The sequence below is a fragment of the Camelus dromedarius genome, chromosome 16 (genome assembly GCF_036321535.1).
Source record: "Camelus dromedarius isolate mCamDro1 chromosome 16, mCamDro1.pat, whole genome shotgun sequence".
Taxonomy (NCBI): Eukaryota; Metazoa; Chordata; class Mammalia; order Artiodactyla; family Camelidae; genus Camelus; species Camelus dromedarius.
The window spans coordinates 14,557,876-14,574,746 of NC_087451.1; the positions used below are offsets into that span (position 1 = coordinate 14,557,876).

A 16,871-nucleotide genomic window follows, 5' to 3' on the forward strand; every position below is an offset into this window, starting at 1 on the left:
CAAACTTGTACCAAGGGAAGAGGGAGGTGGGGAGAGACAAATCAGGAGTATGGAATTAACAGATATATACTACACATAAAACAGATAAGCAATAGGGTTTACTGTATAGCACAGGGAATTATACCAAATAGCTTATAGTAACTCCTAATGGAACAGAATCTGCCAAAAACCCAAATCTGTATGCTGTACCCCTGAAACAAACACGATATTGTAAATCAACTATACTTCAGTTAAAAAAACAAACAAAAAGAAATAAAGGACAAAGTCCGGCTTTTAAGGAGCTGAGAAGCTAGTGGGCAAGAAATAAGAAAAGACACAACATCAAGAAGCGTGCTAAGTGTGGTGACAGAATGTGCCAAGGAGACACACAGGAAGGGCATCTGATTCAGACTGAGGGCCTCTTGGAATGACTTCTGGGGGCAATGACGCGGAGTCCAGAGGGGAAAGCACTCTAAAAGAGAAAGAGAAGCCAGAGCAACCCAAGTGATAGAAAAGACCTTACAATGAGCTAAGGCTTTTAAACTTGATTCTGAAGACTGGTGAGTCACTGCAGGATTTTAAATGGGATTTAAATGACAGTCAGATTAGCATTTCAGAAAAAATCAATAGTGGTGTGCAGAACAGACTGACGGGATGAAAAAACGAACCAGTAACCCTAGCTATATGGCCAGTGTTGAGAAGGGCCTGAATGACTTACTACATTAAACAAAATGAGGTTTTCATTTGTATTTTATAACTATTGTTAATATGTAAGAATGCTATGAATTTTTGCCAAGTTCATTAAATTTAACCTCTTGAATTCAGATTTCCAGAAGTGTTTCATGTCACCAAATAAACACAAATTTATCTCTTCTTTCCAAATATTTCTATTTCACTTCTTATTGTACTGGCCACAACAGTATTTTAAAAAAAATAATTACTCAAACTGTATGATTTTAGGTCATAAATTGAAAAAATGGCTCAAGGAAAACAAAATAGAGATTTTGGAAATGATTTAAACTTTTTAAGGACTTGGTATTACAAACCAGACACAACATAACAATGGTGAGACTTGCCATTGAGGGCACGCTGCTGGGAGAGCAGGGACCCCACCTGGCTATCAGTGCAGCGCACTGAGAACCGCTGCCCCCCACACGGCAGGGAGAAGGGAAAGAAAATGGAACCGCGTACTTATTCCAGCTGCGGAAGGGAGATAAATTTGACTATCGTGAAATAAAGGATTTTATCAGAGACAAACTGAGTAAGTAGGAATATATAAAAATAAAATAGTTTTGCCCAATGAAATATAAAAACAAGGAGGAAACAGAGGAGGAAAAAAACTGTTAGAACCCTGTAAGTGTGCACACGTGTGTGTATAAATCTGTCACAAATATGAAATATGTATGGTCAATAATGATTTTTCATTGAGTAAATGGCCAAATGGTCAAAGGAGACATGATCAGTTTACACATAAAGGAAATAAAATGAGTAAATTATCATTTGGGACACTGGATAGCATCTCGGGAAATGAATGAAATATAAAAAACACTTTTAGGGACTCATTTACACACTTGTTAAATTGAGAAACCAACAAAGCTGGACCACAGTGCAAAGAAATGTACATATGTTGCTGGTGGCACTGTCAACCAGCCCCATGCCCCCCGGAAAGCCACGTAACACCTGTAATAGCAGCTAAGTGCGTGCGCGCCTGGACGCGTGCAACCACGCCTCTGACCTCTTAAGTAAACTTGGAGGAACTCTGTCCCCGAAAGGGGAAAGAGTCATTTGTTTAATGATGCTCAGAGTAAAACTATTCGTAACAGGAAAAGATGAAAACAATCCAAGACCCTAAGAAAATAAAAAGGCTAAATGAACCACAGGATAGTAATAGTATCTATCATACAATTTTTTGTTTATTTTACTTAGGTTTTTAAAAAAACTTTTTTTAATTGAGGTATAGTTGATGTACAGTATTATATGTTTCAGGTGTACAACACAGTGAGTCACACTTTTAAAAGGTTATATTCCATTTATATTATAAAATATTGGCTATACTCCCTGTGTTGTACAATATATCCTTGTAGCTTATTTATTTCATAAACAGTAGTTTTGTAACTTTAAATCCTCTACCCCTACATTGCCCCTCCCTCTTCCCTCTTCCTACTGGTAATCACTAGTTTGTCCTCTGTATCTGGAAGTCTGCTTCTTTTGTGTTATATTCCTTAGTTTGTTGTATCTTTTTAGATTCCACACGTAAGTGATACCATACAGTATTTGTCTTTGACTTATTCACTTAGCATAATGCCCTCCAAGTCCATCCATGTTGTTGCAAATAGCAAGATTTCATTTTTATGGCTGTATAGTATTCCATTACACACATTCCCCTGCCCCAAACTTCTTTATCCATCCATCTGTTGATGGACACTTGGGTTGCTACCATATCTTGGCAACTGTAAATAGTACTTCTAGGACCATTGGGGTGCATGCATCTTTCTGAATTAGTGTTTTCATCATACAGTTTTTTTAAAAGGACACATATGGGGACAGAAATAACTAGAAATGCAAAGGGAGAAACTCAAACCAATGCTTTGCTAAATGTGTGTGTGTGTGTACATGTGTGTGTATGTGTGTGTGTGTGTATATATGTATGTGTGTATGTATATATATATACACACACATACATACATATATGTGTGTGTGCGTGTGTGTGTATATCTATATATGAATTAAGAAGGATGTGGATAAAGAACGTTTTCCTACATTCCCTTTTTTTTTTTAGGTACAACAGGCCTGGGCACTATCCAGAAGCCAACGTGGTACTACCAACTAACAGCACAAATATTCCCTTCTTCCTTTAACATGATACCATGGGCACCTTCATCCTCCATTAAGTGCCATCACTGGAACGTACACTCAGCTTTACAGCTTAGGTTTCTGGAAGGAAAGTAACTGCTCAATTATCCAGTGGGCTTACCGTGAGTGTGGCAAGTGACATGAAGCCAATTAGGTTATTCCATACTTTATCGATGTCCTTTAGCAACTGCTGGAGTTTCTCACTGCACACTGCAGTGGCTTTTATCCCCAGCTCCACACGCTTGGTTACCCTGTACACCTCGACCACACCTGACAGGGTGAGAGGGTAGAGAGTTAGGCGCTGGAGTGATGAGGAGCGGGTGAGCAGACAAGGCAGTGTGCTACTGCTGGCTGACGTCCCAGGTGGAAACAGGGACGAGATCTGGACAGAGGTGAACTTACTACTCCTTGGGACCGATCAGCTCGTAGCCCTGCAGCATTAACTTTATGGTAAAAGTACAGACCTCAGAGCTACACCGCTAGGATTCAAATCCCAGCTGTGTAACCTTGGGCAAGTCGCATAACCTCCCTGTGCTTCAGCTTCATTGGTACAACTGGGATAATAACAGTATCTCCTCAAAGGATGGCTGAGGGGATTAAATAGGTTAATACTGTAGAAGCCTTACAACAGTAGCAAGCACTAAGCAAGTATTAGCACTCCTCCCCCCCCCCCCCCCCCCCCCGCTTCCTTATGAGTCCCATCTGTTTGAATTTGGGAAATACCATTCAACTTGCTGAAAAGGGAGTATTAACATTATAAAAGAATCTGACCGTCAGTAAATCACAAAGCACAGGCCTACCTCACTTTATCTCATTGTGCTTTGCTTTACTGCGCTTTCCAGATACACATTTTTTACAGACTGAAGGTTCGTGGCAACCCTGCACTGAGCAAATCTACCAGCGCCATTTTCCCAACAGCATTTGCTCACTTTGTGTCTGTGTCACATTTCGGTAATTCTCACAATATTTCAAACTTTTTCACTGTTATTTGGTATGGTGACCGATGACTGGTGATCTTTGATGTCACTATTATAGTTGTTTTGGGGCGCCATGAACCATGCAGTGTATGTTCTAACTGCTCCGCTGACCTGCCATCCCCGTCCCTCTCCCTCTCCTTGGGTCTCCCTATTCCCTGAGACACAATATTGAAATCAGGCCAATTAATAACCCTCAGTGTTCAATGGCCTCTCAGTGTTCAAGTGAAAGGAAGTCTTATGTCTCTCACTTCAAACCAAAAGCTAGAAATGATTACGCTTAGTGAGGAAGGCACGTCAAAAGCCAAGACAGGCCAAGAGCTAGGCCTCTTGCACCAAAGGGGGAGCCACACTGTGAATGTAAAGGAACAGTTCCTGAAGGAAGGAAGGAGTGCTGCTCCAGTGAACACATGGATGGCAGGACAGCAAAACAGCCTTACTGCTCACATGGAGCAAGTTTCAGTGGCCTGGATAGGCGATTAAAGCAGCCACAACATTCCCTTAAGCCAGAGCCTAATCCAGCTCAAGGCCCTAACTCTCTTCAATTCTTTGAAGGCTGAGAGAGGTGAGGAAGCAGCAGCAGCAAAGTGTGAAGCTAGCGGAGGTGGCTTCGCGAGGTTTAAGGAAAGAAGTCATCTCCGTGACGTAAGATGCAAGGGGAGGGAGCACGTGCTGATGCACAGGCTGCAAGTTTCCCAGAAGACCAGCTGAGACCATTAACGAAGGTGGCTCCACTGAACAACAGACTTTCAATGAAAACACCTTCTACTGGAAGAAGATGCCATCCAGGACTTTCATACTAGAGAGAAGTCAATGCCTGGCTTCAGAGATTCAAAGGACAGACTGACTCTCTTGTCAGGAGCTAATGCAGCAGGTAACTAAGTTGAAGTCAGTGCTCACTGACCACTCCAAAAATCCTGGGCCCTTAGGAATGATGCTAAATCCACTCTGCCTGTGCTCTCTCTGTAACTGGAACAACAAAGCCTGGATGACAACACATCTGTTTACAACATGGTTTACTGACTATTTTAAGCCTACCGCTGAGACCTACTGCTCAGAAAAGCAGATTTCTTTCAAAATATGACTGCTCAGTGACAATGCGCCTGGTCACCCAAAAGCTCTGATAAAGATATACAATGAGATGAATGCTTTCATGCCTGCCACACAACACAACACCATTCTTCAGCCCACGGATCAAGGAGTAATTTCAACTGTCCAGTCTTATTTTTTAAGAAGTACATTTCGTAAGGCTATAGCTACCATTGATAGTAATTCCTCTGATGGATATGAGCAATGTAAACTGAAAACCTTCGGGAAAGGATTCACCATTCTAGAGGTCATTAAGAACATTCGTGATTCATGGGAAGAGGTCAAAATAGCAACATTAACAGGAGTTTGGAAGAAGCTGATTCCAACCCTCATGAGTAACTTTGTGGGGTTCAAGACTTCAGTGGAGGAAGGAACTGCAGATGTGGTGGAAACAGCAAGAGAATTAGAAGTGGAGCCTGAAGATGTGCGTGAACGCTGAAATCCCATAGTAAAACTTTAATGATGATGTGTTGCTCCTCCTTTTTTTTTTTTTTCTAAAGAGAAGGCAAGTTTATTTAGAGAGACACACATTCCATAGACAGAATGTGGCCCGTCTCAGACGGCCAAAGTGGCCCAGGCTGCAGGGGTGGTTTTAGTTTTCCTGGGCTGGGTAAATTCCATGTGCCAACAAGTTGGAGGATTATTCCAACTATTTTAGGGAAGGGGCAGGGCTTTCCAGGAACTGGGCCACTGCCTACTTTTTTTGGCCATTTATGGTCGCCTCAGAACTGTCATCATGCCTACAGGTGTGCCACTGAGCATGCTAATATATTACAATGAGTACGTAATGAGGCTCAAGGTCTACTGCAAGTCAAATCTTCCGCCATCTTGGGCCTACTTGGTTCTAACCAGTATTTATCCTGTCCTCAATGGCTGTGTCATTCTTTTAATGGAGCTGTTGCTTCTTATGGATGAGCAAAGAAAGTGGTTTCTTGAGATGGAATCTAACCCTGGTGAAGATGCTGTGAAGACTGTTAAAATGACAACAAAGGATTCAGAACATTACATAAACTTAGTCGACAAAGCAGCAGCAGGTTTTGATAAGATTGACTTGAATTCTGAAATAAGTTCCACTGTAGGTAAAATGCTATCAAGCAGCACTGCATGCTCCAGAGAGATGGTTTGTGAAAGGAAGAGTCAATCAATGAGGCAAACTTAATCGCTGTCTTATTTTAAGAAACTGCCACCTCAGCCTTCAGCAACCACCACCCTCATCAGTTAGCAGCCATTAACAAGAGGCAAGAGCCTCCAGCAGCAGAAAGATTACAATTCACTGAAGGCTAAGATGATGGCTGGCATTTTTCAGCAATAAAGACTTTTTAAATTAAGGCATTTACGTTGTTTTTTCAGACATGCTATCGCACATTTAACAGACAAGAGTATAGTGTAAACGTAACTTTTCTACGCACTGGTAAACCAAAAAACTCATGTGACTCGTTTTACTGCGATGTATGCTTTATTGTCATGGTCTGGAACCAAACTCGCAAAATCTCCAAGGTATGGCTGTAATTAAGAAACAGCTCACTCTTCTGAATGCCCTAAGATTTACAAACTCTGTGGCCTCAAGTATCTTTTAAACACTTAACAGGACACAGAACCGGTCTTTTCCTGTGGTCTCTGAATTGTGGCTGAACTCTTCCAGCAAGGATGATAGGTGCCCAGGGTCTCCATATTCCAAGGACAGCTGCCAGCCACACACCCAACCCTCCCCCGCCTCTCTGAGAGAGGCCTGGAAGAACTCCAGGGGGTCTTCAGTGGTACCTCCTCAGCCTGTACACAGCACTATGGACTGCCCCTTCTTCTCCAGGGGAAGGGCAGGAAATTACTGCCCAACTAAGCCAAGTGAGGGGGCTTCTAAGACGATCTTTCATAGTAGGGCACTACCAGAAGGAAAGACAGGCAAAATTACCCAGTGAACATCTGTTTATGAAGCAGAATTGTGCCTATCTGAGAAGGAAAAAGGAACCAGAGCAAGATGGCAGGAGTAAAGGGGAGCCCACATCCCTTCACAGCCACTCGTTCAGCAAGTATTAGCGAGTGACTACTATGTGCTAGACAGCAGTCCAGGGGCTGAAGACACAGCTGTGAACGAGAGAGACCCAAATCCCTCCCTTCCTGGAGCTTCATTCCAGTGGAGGGAGGGAGACATAATAAATAAGAACAGTAAGTAAAATATTTAAGATATTAAAGGTATTAGGGCTAGGGAGACAACCAAACAGGGACAGGGATAGGCAGTGCCAGGGTAGGGACAGGGGACAGGGGACTGTTGTTTTGAGTAAGGGAGGCCAGGAAGACCTCACCTAGAAGGCAACTAAAGATCTCAAAAACATTAGGGTCCAGGGCACGTGGCTCTGGCCATGGAACAAGCCTGAGCTTGGGGATAAGAGGATCACTGGACTGGACAGAGATGGAGGTTTGAGGTTTCAAGTTGGACTGGGATGTTTGACAGCTGAAGGTAGGCAGGAATTTGAGGAACCTGGGATGTTAGTAAGGGATAGGGAGGAAGAACTCAACATGGCATGGTAAGAACTGATTGGAGACCCAGGGATTTAATTTTAATGCCTCATCTAGTTCAGACCCTGATAAACCAGTAACATGTAATTTACACACATATAAACATATATATAGCATAAGGACTGGGAAGTTTGGCCACAGAGACCTTAAGTCAAATAGTTATTCCTGTCTGTGACTTAAGGGTCTTATCTACAAATGCAGATGCTACTTAGTGAAGTCACAGTAGCTTGAGCGAGCTAGATTAAACTACTAACATAGGGACAACTGAAAGGATCGCAAAGTGCCATGATTTGGGGAAAGTACAATCTAAAAAAACATACCTAATAAATACTCCATGCCTTGGGCTGACTGAATTACTTCTGTGCACACAGAACTACTGCTGATTCCATTTAAGGTATCATTTGCCTTCTTAATGACCTACAAGAAATGAAATCACATCAGCTTATATAATCAAGAAAAGTCATTACAAACCAATTTACTATTAGCAGAAAGTCCAAAGGAAAGCCAGGAGGGGTGACAAAGCAGGACTGATTGATGTATGTAGATGACTATGCCGAAACAAATCTGAGAATTTCATCTTGACACTGAAGAAAAGATCATCCATTTTTGGGGGGAAGAAGAAAGACAGAGGTTCTTTAGCTTTAATATTATTTTCACTTAGGCAGAGATAATGATATCATTATTATTTCTTAAACACAGGGACAGAAGAGGACACAAGGAACAAATGAGCTGTGTCTGCTGTTAAAAATGTGAAAACAGCCTCACTTAAGAAGTACGACTTTCCACACAGCTTCCCTTTGCACAGGGCCATCAAGGCCATTAAGGTAGAGCTCTCTGTCCATCCAAATGAACCAAGAAGGCAAAATGACACAAGAGGCATTTCCATACATGTGACCACCACAAAAGTGACATACTCACCTCGAGGGCACTCCCCAGGCATCTCTGCCATTCATACGCGTATCTCTCATTCTCCTGTGAATTTTATAAAAAGTTCTGGGTTACACACAGACATGCCTGGAATCCTATTTATGCCTTCTGTCAGTTCAGAGTACTGAAGACTTCCTGTTTATGAGAATCACTCCAGTTCAAGTACTACTGTTTATCTTTTGAACCCACTAATGGCAATTTTAAATTCCTGATAAATGTAACTTTCAAGCCCATGATTTGTGAATCTGAGGGAAATGTTTCCTGATCGATTCCCTTCACACATGTTGCCTCATCTGTTCCATGAGTAGCAGAAACTTCTTTCAAGGTACCATGCAGGTGTCTAGGACAAGAGCCCGTATCAAACCACGCGTGTCCTGAAGATGCAGCGGACATAAACAGAAGATCCAGAACATTTCCCCCCTCCTCTATTTTGATGTTTTACCATTCACTAGGATGAGACAGTCTACGTGCTCAAAAAGAACTCCCTTAGACACTTCCCTCCTTGTGACGGCCCACGAGGAATTTCAGCTTTAGGGTCACTAACTACTTTCAGCGACACCACGCCTGGGAGGCATTTTCATCCAGGGCTAATGTCACTATTCTCTCACTTCAATTACATGCTACGTCTGGTGCCTGTGACCTTCTGCCCCTCACTTCCCCAGGTGAAAGCTGCAAGCGCTTCTTCTTGGGGTGCGTCTTTCACCCGCCCCCGCGGACGAGTAGCCCCGCTCACCTCCACCTCCCCCGTCAGGTCTTTGTACTTGTCGCGGATGACAGGCAGCGCGGGCTTCTCGCTCAGCGTGTTGGAGCGGTCTCTGAAGGGCTGCTCCAGAGCCGGGGAAGGGGAAGGACGGCTTATTTCTTTATCACCAAGGCTCAGGCTCCTCTTGTGTGACCCTGAGGGGAGGGGATGGCACAGAGGTCCTGACTACTCAGTTTAGTTCAAGCAGAGGCTCCTCCTTGCTAACATGACCCTCTTCCTGAGATGTTTGAGTCGGGAGGCATTCAGAAACACACCCCTCACTCTGTCGGGCAAGCTACGAGTTGAACCCTTTGAATGGTTCTCCCTTGCTTGGGTTCCCTGCCTTTCATTTTCTCCATCACTCTTCTCCAATTTATCACAATTCTTCCATAATCCTAAGTGCAGAATCACTGGAGTCTGGAGGACAAAAGTGTCTTTCTTACAAAAGTATCAGTGTGTAAGAGGTATGTTGCTTTTCCAGTCATTAGTTACGGACTTGCACCAACTTTCTCCATCTCCCTCAATCTAATGGAAATCAATGAGCTCTTCTGCCGGATGGGATTAAAGCAAAAGGGGGCAAACTCAAATGCCTTCAGAGAGCATGTTAAGTCAAGTAAATGACCAGAGCAGGCCAGGTGGAGATGGAAGTGGTGGTGACTGTGACACTGGGGAGCGCACAACTCATCTGTTAGAGGGGGCGTTGCTACTCAGCTCCCGCTCATCGTCAAGAGGTGGGAATGCAGGCTGACTACTGCCAGATATTACGACTTTTCAAGAAAAGCTAGAAATACAGGCTGTGAAGTGTCAAGATTTTTATATATTTACAATTGCTTCACATATTAAAAAATCTTCCGTGTGGGTCTGCACACGGAATCCAGATCCACAGCTACCTTGTTGCAGCCTCTGGACCAAAAGATACAGTCTGCAGCCAGGGAAAGAGCAGAGCTCACAGGCCCATGAAGGGATCAAACCATTTCTCTGGCTCTTTTAACACAGCACACCTCTGGCCAAAACAAGCAAATGAACAACACATTGTGTGCTCTGCTTATTTTTAGCCCCAAAAACCTTTATCTGAGGGATACTGGTTTAATTTCAGTTCAATCTCAGGGACACCATTTTTTATGGCTATCTGTAATTGACTGATTTTAAACGCTGGAAAAATCTATTTCCTGCTAACCCGGGGACCAACTTCTTATTCTAAGAAAGAACATCTAACACCGCAGTGGAAGAAACCATGACCGTAAAATCTACGTTGAAAGCCACTCACCTTGGACAGAAAGGTCAAAGGTTGCCAGCTCACTTTTGATCATTTCTTCGCTGGATTTCACTTTGCCTTGTGAATTGGCCACTAAAAAGTCAAACTTGCTGATTTTGGGCTTTTCACTTTGAAACTCCCCAAAGTCATCTGCACATTCTTTGGGGGTGTCGTGAGACGCGCTGCTGGAGGCTGGGCTCGGGCACGTGGCCTCCTGGCTCCGTTCAGCTGTAGGCAGGTCCTGTCTTGTGAAATCCTTATAGTCCCCGCTTTCATATTCCTTTTGCTCGCTGGCCCGCGGAATCGCATCTGTAAAACTGGCAAAAGCTGGAAAGGGAGTCTCTGGAAGAGCGTCCTCACTTGCAAAGGTTGTGACTTTGGAGAGAGATGTCACAGTGAGGTTTTCGGAACTGCCAAACAAGGTCTCCTTCTTTTGAAGAACTGAGGCAGCTGCAGGTGCTCCGCTTCCTGCTGAGAGGACAAATGGGGAGAGTTTTCTGCCCTGAGAGGCATCATCCCTGTCTGACCAGTCATAGCTCGTGAGTGTGCTCACTGCAAAACTGCTGCTGCAGGTTCCAAAAGCAGCATATTTTAAGTCCTCTATATCTGAAAGGGAAATAAGACCCCACAATTAGAGGCAAGCTCACGATTCAGGCAAAATGCCCTAAACTGCAGAAGCAAAATATCCAGCATAGTTGATTCACTCTATGCTATGTTGAAGTTAACTAAATTTAGAGCTTGTACTAAAATTAAAGGAGCTGGGTTATAAAATCTGATCTTTAAAAACCCTTACATTAGCTTTAAGTTTGCATTTATATTTAGTAACAAAGAGCCATTTTCTTTGGATATTAAAATTACTAAAAAAAGATAGGTTCATACACCAATATATATACTGTTTGATATAAGAAAAGGGTCATTAAATAAATTGTCCGTTAATTTATAAACTTTCAAATATATTTACAATATTCCCTGCCTAAAACATGTCTCTTTTTGACTTTGTGGGAAAATGTTCCTTTATAACATGGTCATATGAAATGGACATGACAGACTAATTAAAAATGGGCAATTTCTCAAGACTAATGTGAAAATAATGCTATCTAACTTTTAATCAAATCATTAGGAGTTTCTGTCTCAGGTAAAGCCAAACGTGAGATTTTAATTAAGCAGTTACTTACCTAGATGTTATTTTGGTCAATATGGACATCATATTGCTGTGATGGAGTATGAGGAAAGAAAAATCAATCTAAACTATTTTAGTCCCTAAAAAGTAGAATCAAAGGCTGGGTCCTCTTGGGCTCCTGCTTCTCCTTCAACTATGTGTAACCCCCTCACAAAAAAAAAGGAAAAAGGAAAAGAAAGAAATGCTGGGGCAGAAGACTCATTTTACATTCTTAATACATGTCTAATTTAAGAGAGGGCATAAAACAGAATGTAGGTTTTTGATTTAGGCAGACCTGGGCTCAACTCCCAGCTCTGGCACCTACCACCTGTGTGACACTAGACACACCATTTAACATTTCTCAACCTCGGTTTGCTTAGCTGTAAAGAGAGAAGACCGTGTACTTGGAAGGGCTGAGTTGTGACATGAACTGATCATGTACAGACGGCCCCGCCCAGCGCCTGGTGAGCAATACAGCAATTATGATACAGCGGAGTTGCCAGCAGCCTCAATTTGACTTTCAGTTGCTACTTTAGGGCCTACAACAGAATTGTTTCCAAGTAAAAATGAAAAGTCAAACCATCACTTTAATGGTCTTAGTAGGCAAAGTTTCTTGCCCATTTTCATAGAGCAAAACCAACTGAGGCTAAGTCACGCTGGTGTGGAGAAGCCACCCTTCCAGCAGCGCCATCCACTCAGTCTGGCTGACAGGTGTTTAGTTTCTTTTCAGTCACTGTATACGAGGTAAGAAGGCCAAATGCAAGATTCTCTCCCTGACAACCACAAATACGGCTTACAAGGAAAATGCTCAAAAGTTTTGTGACCCAGATTTTCCTAACTCGGTCAACAGGCGAGCCTACGCTGGGTCACGTGGTCTTTCGTGCGCAGCAAGGCTGCGGAGTTCATGAGAGGTCGGGGCTCCGGTCACTGCTCTTCTAACGGCACACCCCAGATCTCTCTCTCTCTCTCTCCTTAAACCCTATTAGGAAAAGTGTGCTGAATTAATAATAAAAATGGAAAACCCCAGATGCACAAAAAGGTCAATCAGTGAAAAGCAGGTAACTTTCACAGGGCAGTATATTTAAAAATTCTGTAGTGCAAATCGTCCCCTTCAAATTTAGCTTCTTAAACAGGAGCCAAGAAAACCAAGATTCATGTGGAAAAATGTACAGTTTAGAATGAATGAAATAAGACTTTAGGCGGAATGCTTTCTTGGTCTCTGGCTATACTGTTTTCCTCACTATTTAAAGGGATCAGAAGGTGCCCTGACTCAAATGAGGGGAAATTCATTCAGAAGGCAGATGCAGTTAAACACAAGATGAGTCTTCAGGGGATACATTCAGAAGAATGTTTCACAATATGACTATTTTTATTACTAGGTCCTACCTGAAAGCTCTCTGAAGACGCTGAATTATGAACTACTCCCTGAATCTCATCTACTAAAAGGGTAGCCATTTTTCTAGAGACCAAAGATAAATTTAATAAAAAGTTAAGCTCTTGTTCAAACATTACAACTAAGTTGCTATGGTAATAAAAAAAAAAAAAAAGACCCTTTTGTGTAATTACGCAGCAAGAAAAAACAAGTTGTTCCTGTTGTTTTTAAAAACTGAAGTCACTGTAATAGTATCAGCTAAAGGGCATTATAAGCAATAAGGGAATATCTCAGCTGTAGGGCTTTTACAGGTCTTCAGCAAATCTTATTTTTATTAAAAACGATAATAACTATAACATTTTGCCTTTTGGAGCAACTCACAGAAATGACCAAATGAAAGACTGAAAGCCAAATATTTTATATGTTAAAAAAATAATGAAAAGTAATTGTACAGGCTATACGAAAGTAAAGCCTCAAGGTTGACTTTTAAATTTTACTTTTGTTTATTTATTGGCTATATATGGTATAAAAAATTAAAGTGCAATTCATCTGAACACATAAGGAAGTATTCCTATTACATAAGCAACATGAGAACACTGTATTCCTAACCTTAGCATTTATAAATAATATAAAAATAGAGCAGTATTTCCTGGCATGGTGAATGTTAGTAAGTCATTTTCTAAGAAAAAGGTGGTAAATCAGTTTACTGAGGGTAGGTTAAATCAAGAAAATTCCTCATTTCCCATGTTAATAGTTCTGTTTCCTAAGCAGTCAAATGATACATATTATTGTATGATGATCTTAAAAATATTAAAGATTCTGTAAAACCTACAACATGAGTGATGGAAGCCCTACCTAAAAAAATAATATGGAATAGCACACACTTTATTTTGCAATTTGATAGGTGAATTGTAGAAATTGCCAGAGAAAAACGAAAAGAAAACAGAATAGATGCAATAAAAGGAACAGAGAATCTGTACTTCCAATTCAACTGGAGAACTCTCAGGCTGTGCTAGGTTGAACTGCAACTGCACACAGAGAATGCACCAAATTGTGTGCTTTAATATACGTAATATACGTATTTGTTTGCAACCAGCAATGTGCTATTACTAAGGCCGAAAGAATAAACTATACAATCTGCTTTCCATTATGGGTCTCAAATCAAGAGATGGATTTCTTGCTTATGCTGGTGCTTATGCTGGCAAGTAACCCTATCAGTCTCTTCCACAACCTCTATTCATACCCTTCTGAATGAAGGCCGTACACGAAAACAAGGTATTTCTTGGAACAAAGACTGTGAACTGCCACCACAGGACACAAAAGGCCATACCTACCCCAGTGGACATTTTCTAAGGCTGTAAGGCTATGCCCAGTGGTTAAGAGTTACTGGCTTTTGAAAAAGGGGTTTAGAAGAAGAGATACATGTGCAAATTCCACTATTCCCTACTGCTTTACAGAGCAATAAAAATGATCACTGGACTAAGGAAGAAATAACTTCTAATTTTCCAATACTGATTTAATCCAAACTCCACTTACCAAAGCAAATTATGAAATACTGATAAACTTCTTTCCATTCCTAGCCTTATTCTACCTTCTGAGATCAGTCATATTCATGTTCTCTATTAACCATAAAACTTGGTCTGATTGTGTCCTGTAGGTATCAAACACCCTAATAGGTGCTATTGTACAAAACAGCAATGACAGTGATCACAGTGTAGTAAGCATGACAGGTCATAACATACTGCTGTGTAACTGCCTTCCAGTGTTTTCTAATCTGCATAGAAACCTCCCATTCTTCATTTGCAATGACTCATATAAATCTGTGGTTTAAATGCTGTCCAGGCTATCAGCAAGCACCTTCAGGTTTCTGGGTCAATAAAGGAAAGTGGCAATCCTGTGGATATTTTCAGTCAGAGGAGGCTGGAAGGCCAAGGAATGGTGCCAAGATAGACAGTGGGACTGCTCACGGACATCACTAAAGACCTCATCTAAAAAACATCAAGCACAGAGGATGGCAATCACAACTGGAGCCTTTCGGCCATGCCAGGGAGAGGGCAGCACCCAGGAGACCCTCCTATGCACATGCCTCTCTCTCTCTCTGACCCTATATAGCTAAAGCAACTTATCAAAAGTATTCAACTGATGGAAAAACAAAGCTGGAAGAATACTTTGATTCTTTGAGTTATTCGGTGCAGCTTCTTTGATATTGCCAGTATCCCCTTCATGTTCATTAGCTACTGTTAAAAATCAGCAGGGATTTTAATGTGAAAAATAGAACGTAAAATATAAATACATTTGTATAATTTCTCAGACACTGATATGTGAAGTCAAGCACTAACCATATCTTACTTTACTTGGGCATTGGGGTAAACAAAACCGTATTTTTGTTTGTTTGTTGGAACTTACAGAATAGAGTTCTCCAAGTCCCTACTGCAAGTTTGTATTATTACACGTATTATTAAAACTTCCTCCCTACAAAGTCATGTTACTCTGGAAACAATTGCTCAATTTGCAAATGTGATTATGTTTTATGCACAGTTATATTCAGTTATTTTCTGCAGCCTGCTCAAATGCAGAAAGGAATTAAAATAAAGAAGTCCCAGACAGACTAATCCAGCACTAAATAATTCCACTGACAAAGGAATTCCTTAGCTAAAGCCACCACAAGACTGGTCTTATAAATGGCACTGGAAAATTCTAAATGATGGGCAACTGGTATTATCACTAGATTGGAGGCCACTCCAAAATCTCTGTCTTCCTAATTAGCACACAACATAATTAAAACGTATGTTCATACAAGGTTTTGGAAACCAAGTATTATTCAACTTTCTAAAGTACTATGCTCTGGAAAACACGATGTTTTGAGTAGCAAACACAGATTTTCTTAGAGTTAATCTAAACCCCAATATGCAACTTTTTTCCCCTTTAAATGTAATATTTCAGATACTGTAAGCAATCTCTCAGGAATCCTATTCAAAATCCTCACCTTCAATGATTTAATTTCCTTTCTGCCTCAAATTTTTAAGAAGAACAAAAAGCTTTACTAAAGCTCAAAATATAAGAAAAATTTAAACCATGGAAATAACTGTTTTTTTCCAAGGTTTTTATTGGTCTTGGATTTCGGGTCTGAAAAACAATAGTATTCCCAAGGGTTTTCACTATTATTATACTCTAAAATGGAAAAAAAAAATTCCAAATCTGGCCTGCTTTTGTTGCTAACTTTTGTGGATCTTTCTAAACTTATTTTCTTAAAAATGAAAAGAACTTGGGGCAGGGGTATAGCTCAGTGGTAGAGCTTATGCTTAGCATGCATGAGGCCCTGGGTTCAATCCCCAGTACCTCCATTAAGAAGGAAGGAAGGAAAAGGAAAGAAAAGAGAGTTCAAAGTTTACTTTGAGACATTCCCTAAAGTCGCTTTAAGAACTTGCTTTATGGATTAAGTTAAAAAAGACCGAGAGTGGCTTCATAATACATTCTGAAGTTGGAAAGATAATGTGCTCGACAGTTAGAGGGTTGAGCATCCAACTTCAAACTTAAATCAAACTCAGTCCTGAAGACTTCCCGGTATTAACATTGAACACTTTCCATTACAGAGATTATCAATCAGTCTACACTTACTGTGCTCCAAAGTCCATCTCAATACCATTCAATAATTTATTTTAAATTAAATGGACAGATACCCGGTTATTAGCAGATGTGTCCCTCTCTCCTCAACACTAAACTCTTAGGCCTCCCTCCTCACCTTTCCCCTCTCTTCACAGTACAACTCCTAGTGGAGACAGCTCTGGGGATGTTTACTAAGCAATAAAGTCTATCCAGTTTCTTCACTAGAAGAAAGGAGTACATTTTCTCTCTATTACATAAAGTAGTATAAGGTTTACAGCTTTTTTTCTTTAAACATTTAAAGTTATATTTTAATCCAGTGCCATGTTAAAAATTTATATCAGTGGAATTACAGGGGAAAAAGGCTAAATGTACCCAATACTTTCTCAGGAGAAAGTTGTTTG

The 16,871-nt window shown here is 41.1% G+C and overlaps 1 protein-coding gene across 10 annotated transcripts in view; it reads right to left on the reverse strand.

Moving 5' to 3' along the window:
* The window catches only part of SYNRG (synergin gamma), a 78,987-nt gene that overhangs the window by 14,159 nt on the left and 47,957 nt on the right, over positions 1-16,871 (reverse strand). For 8 of the 10 annotated variants that reach the window (XM_031467939.2, XM_031467930.2, XM_031467940.2 and 5 more), the window contains 5 exons: positions 10,346-10,939; positions 9,070-9,233; positions 8,328-8,381; positions 7,730-7,826; positions 2,954-3,102 (listed from right to left, as the gene is read on the reverse strand). In XM_031467939.2, the coding sequence (XP_031323799.1) occupies positions 2,954-3,102; positions 7,730-7,826; positions 8,328-8,381; positions 9,070-9,233; positions 10,346-10,939 (1,058 nt within the window). The remainder of the gene's footprint in view (positions 1-2,953; positions 3,103-7,729; positions 7,827-8,327; positions 8,382-9,069; positions 9,234-10,345; positions 10,940-16,871) is intronic. The other 2 variants (XM_064495022.1, XM_064495023.1) reach the window with 2 other exon arrangements.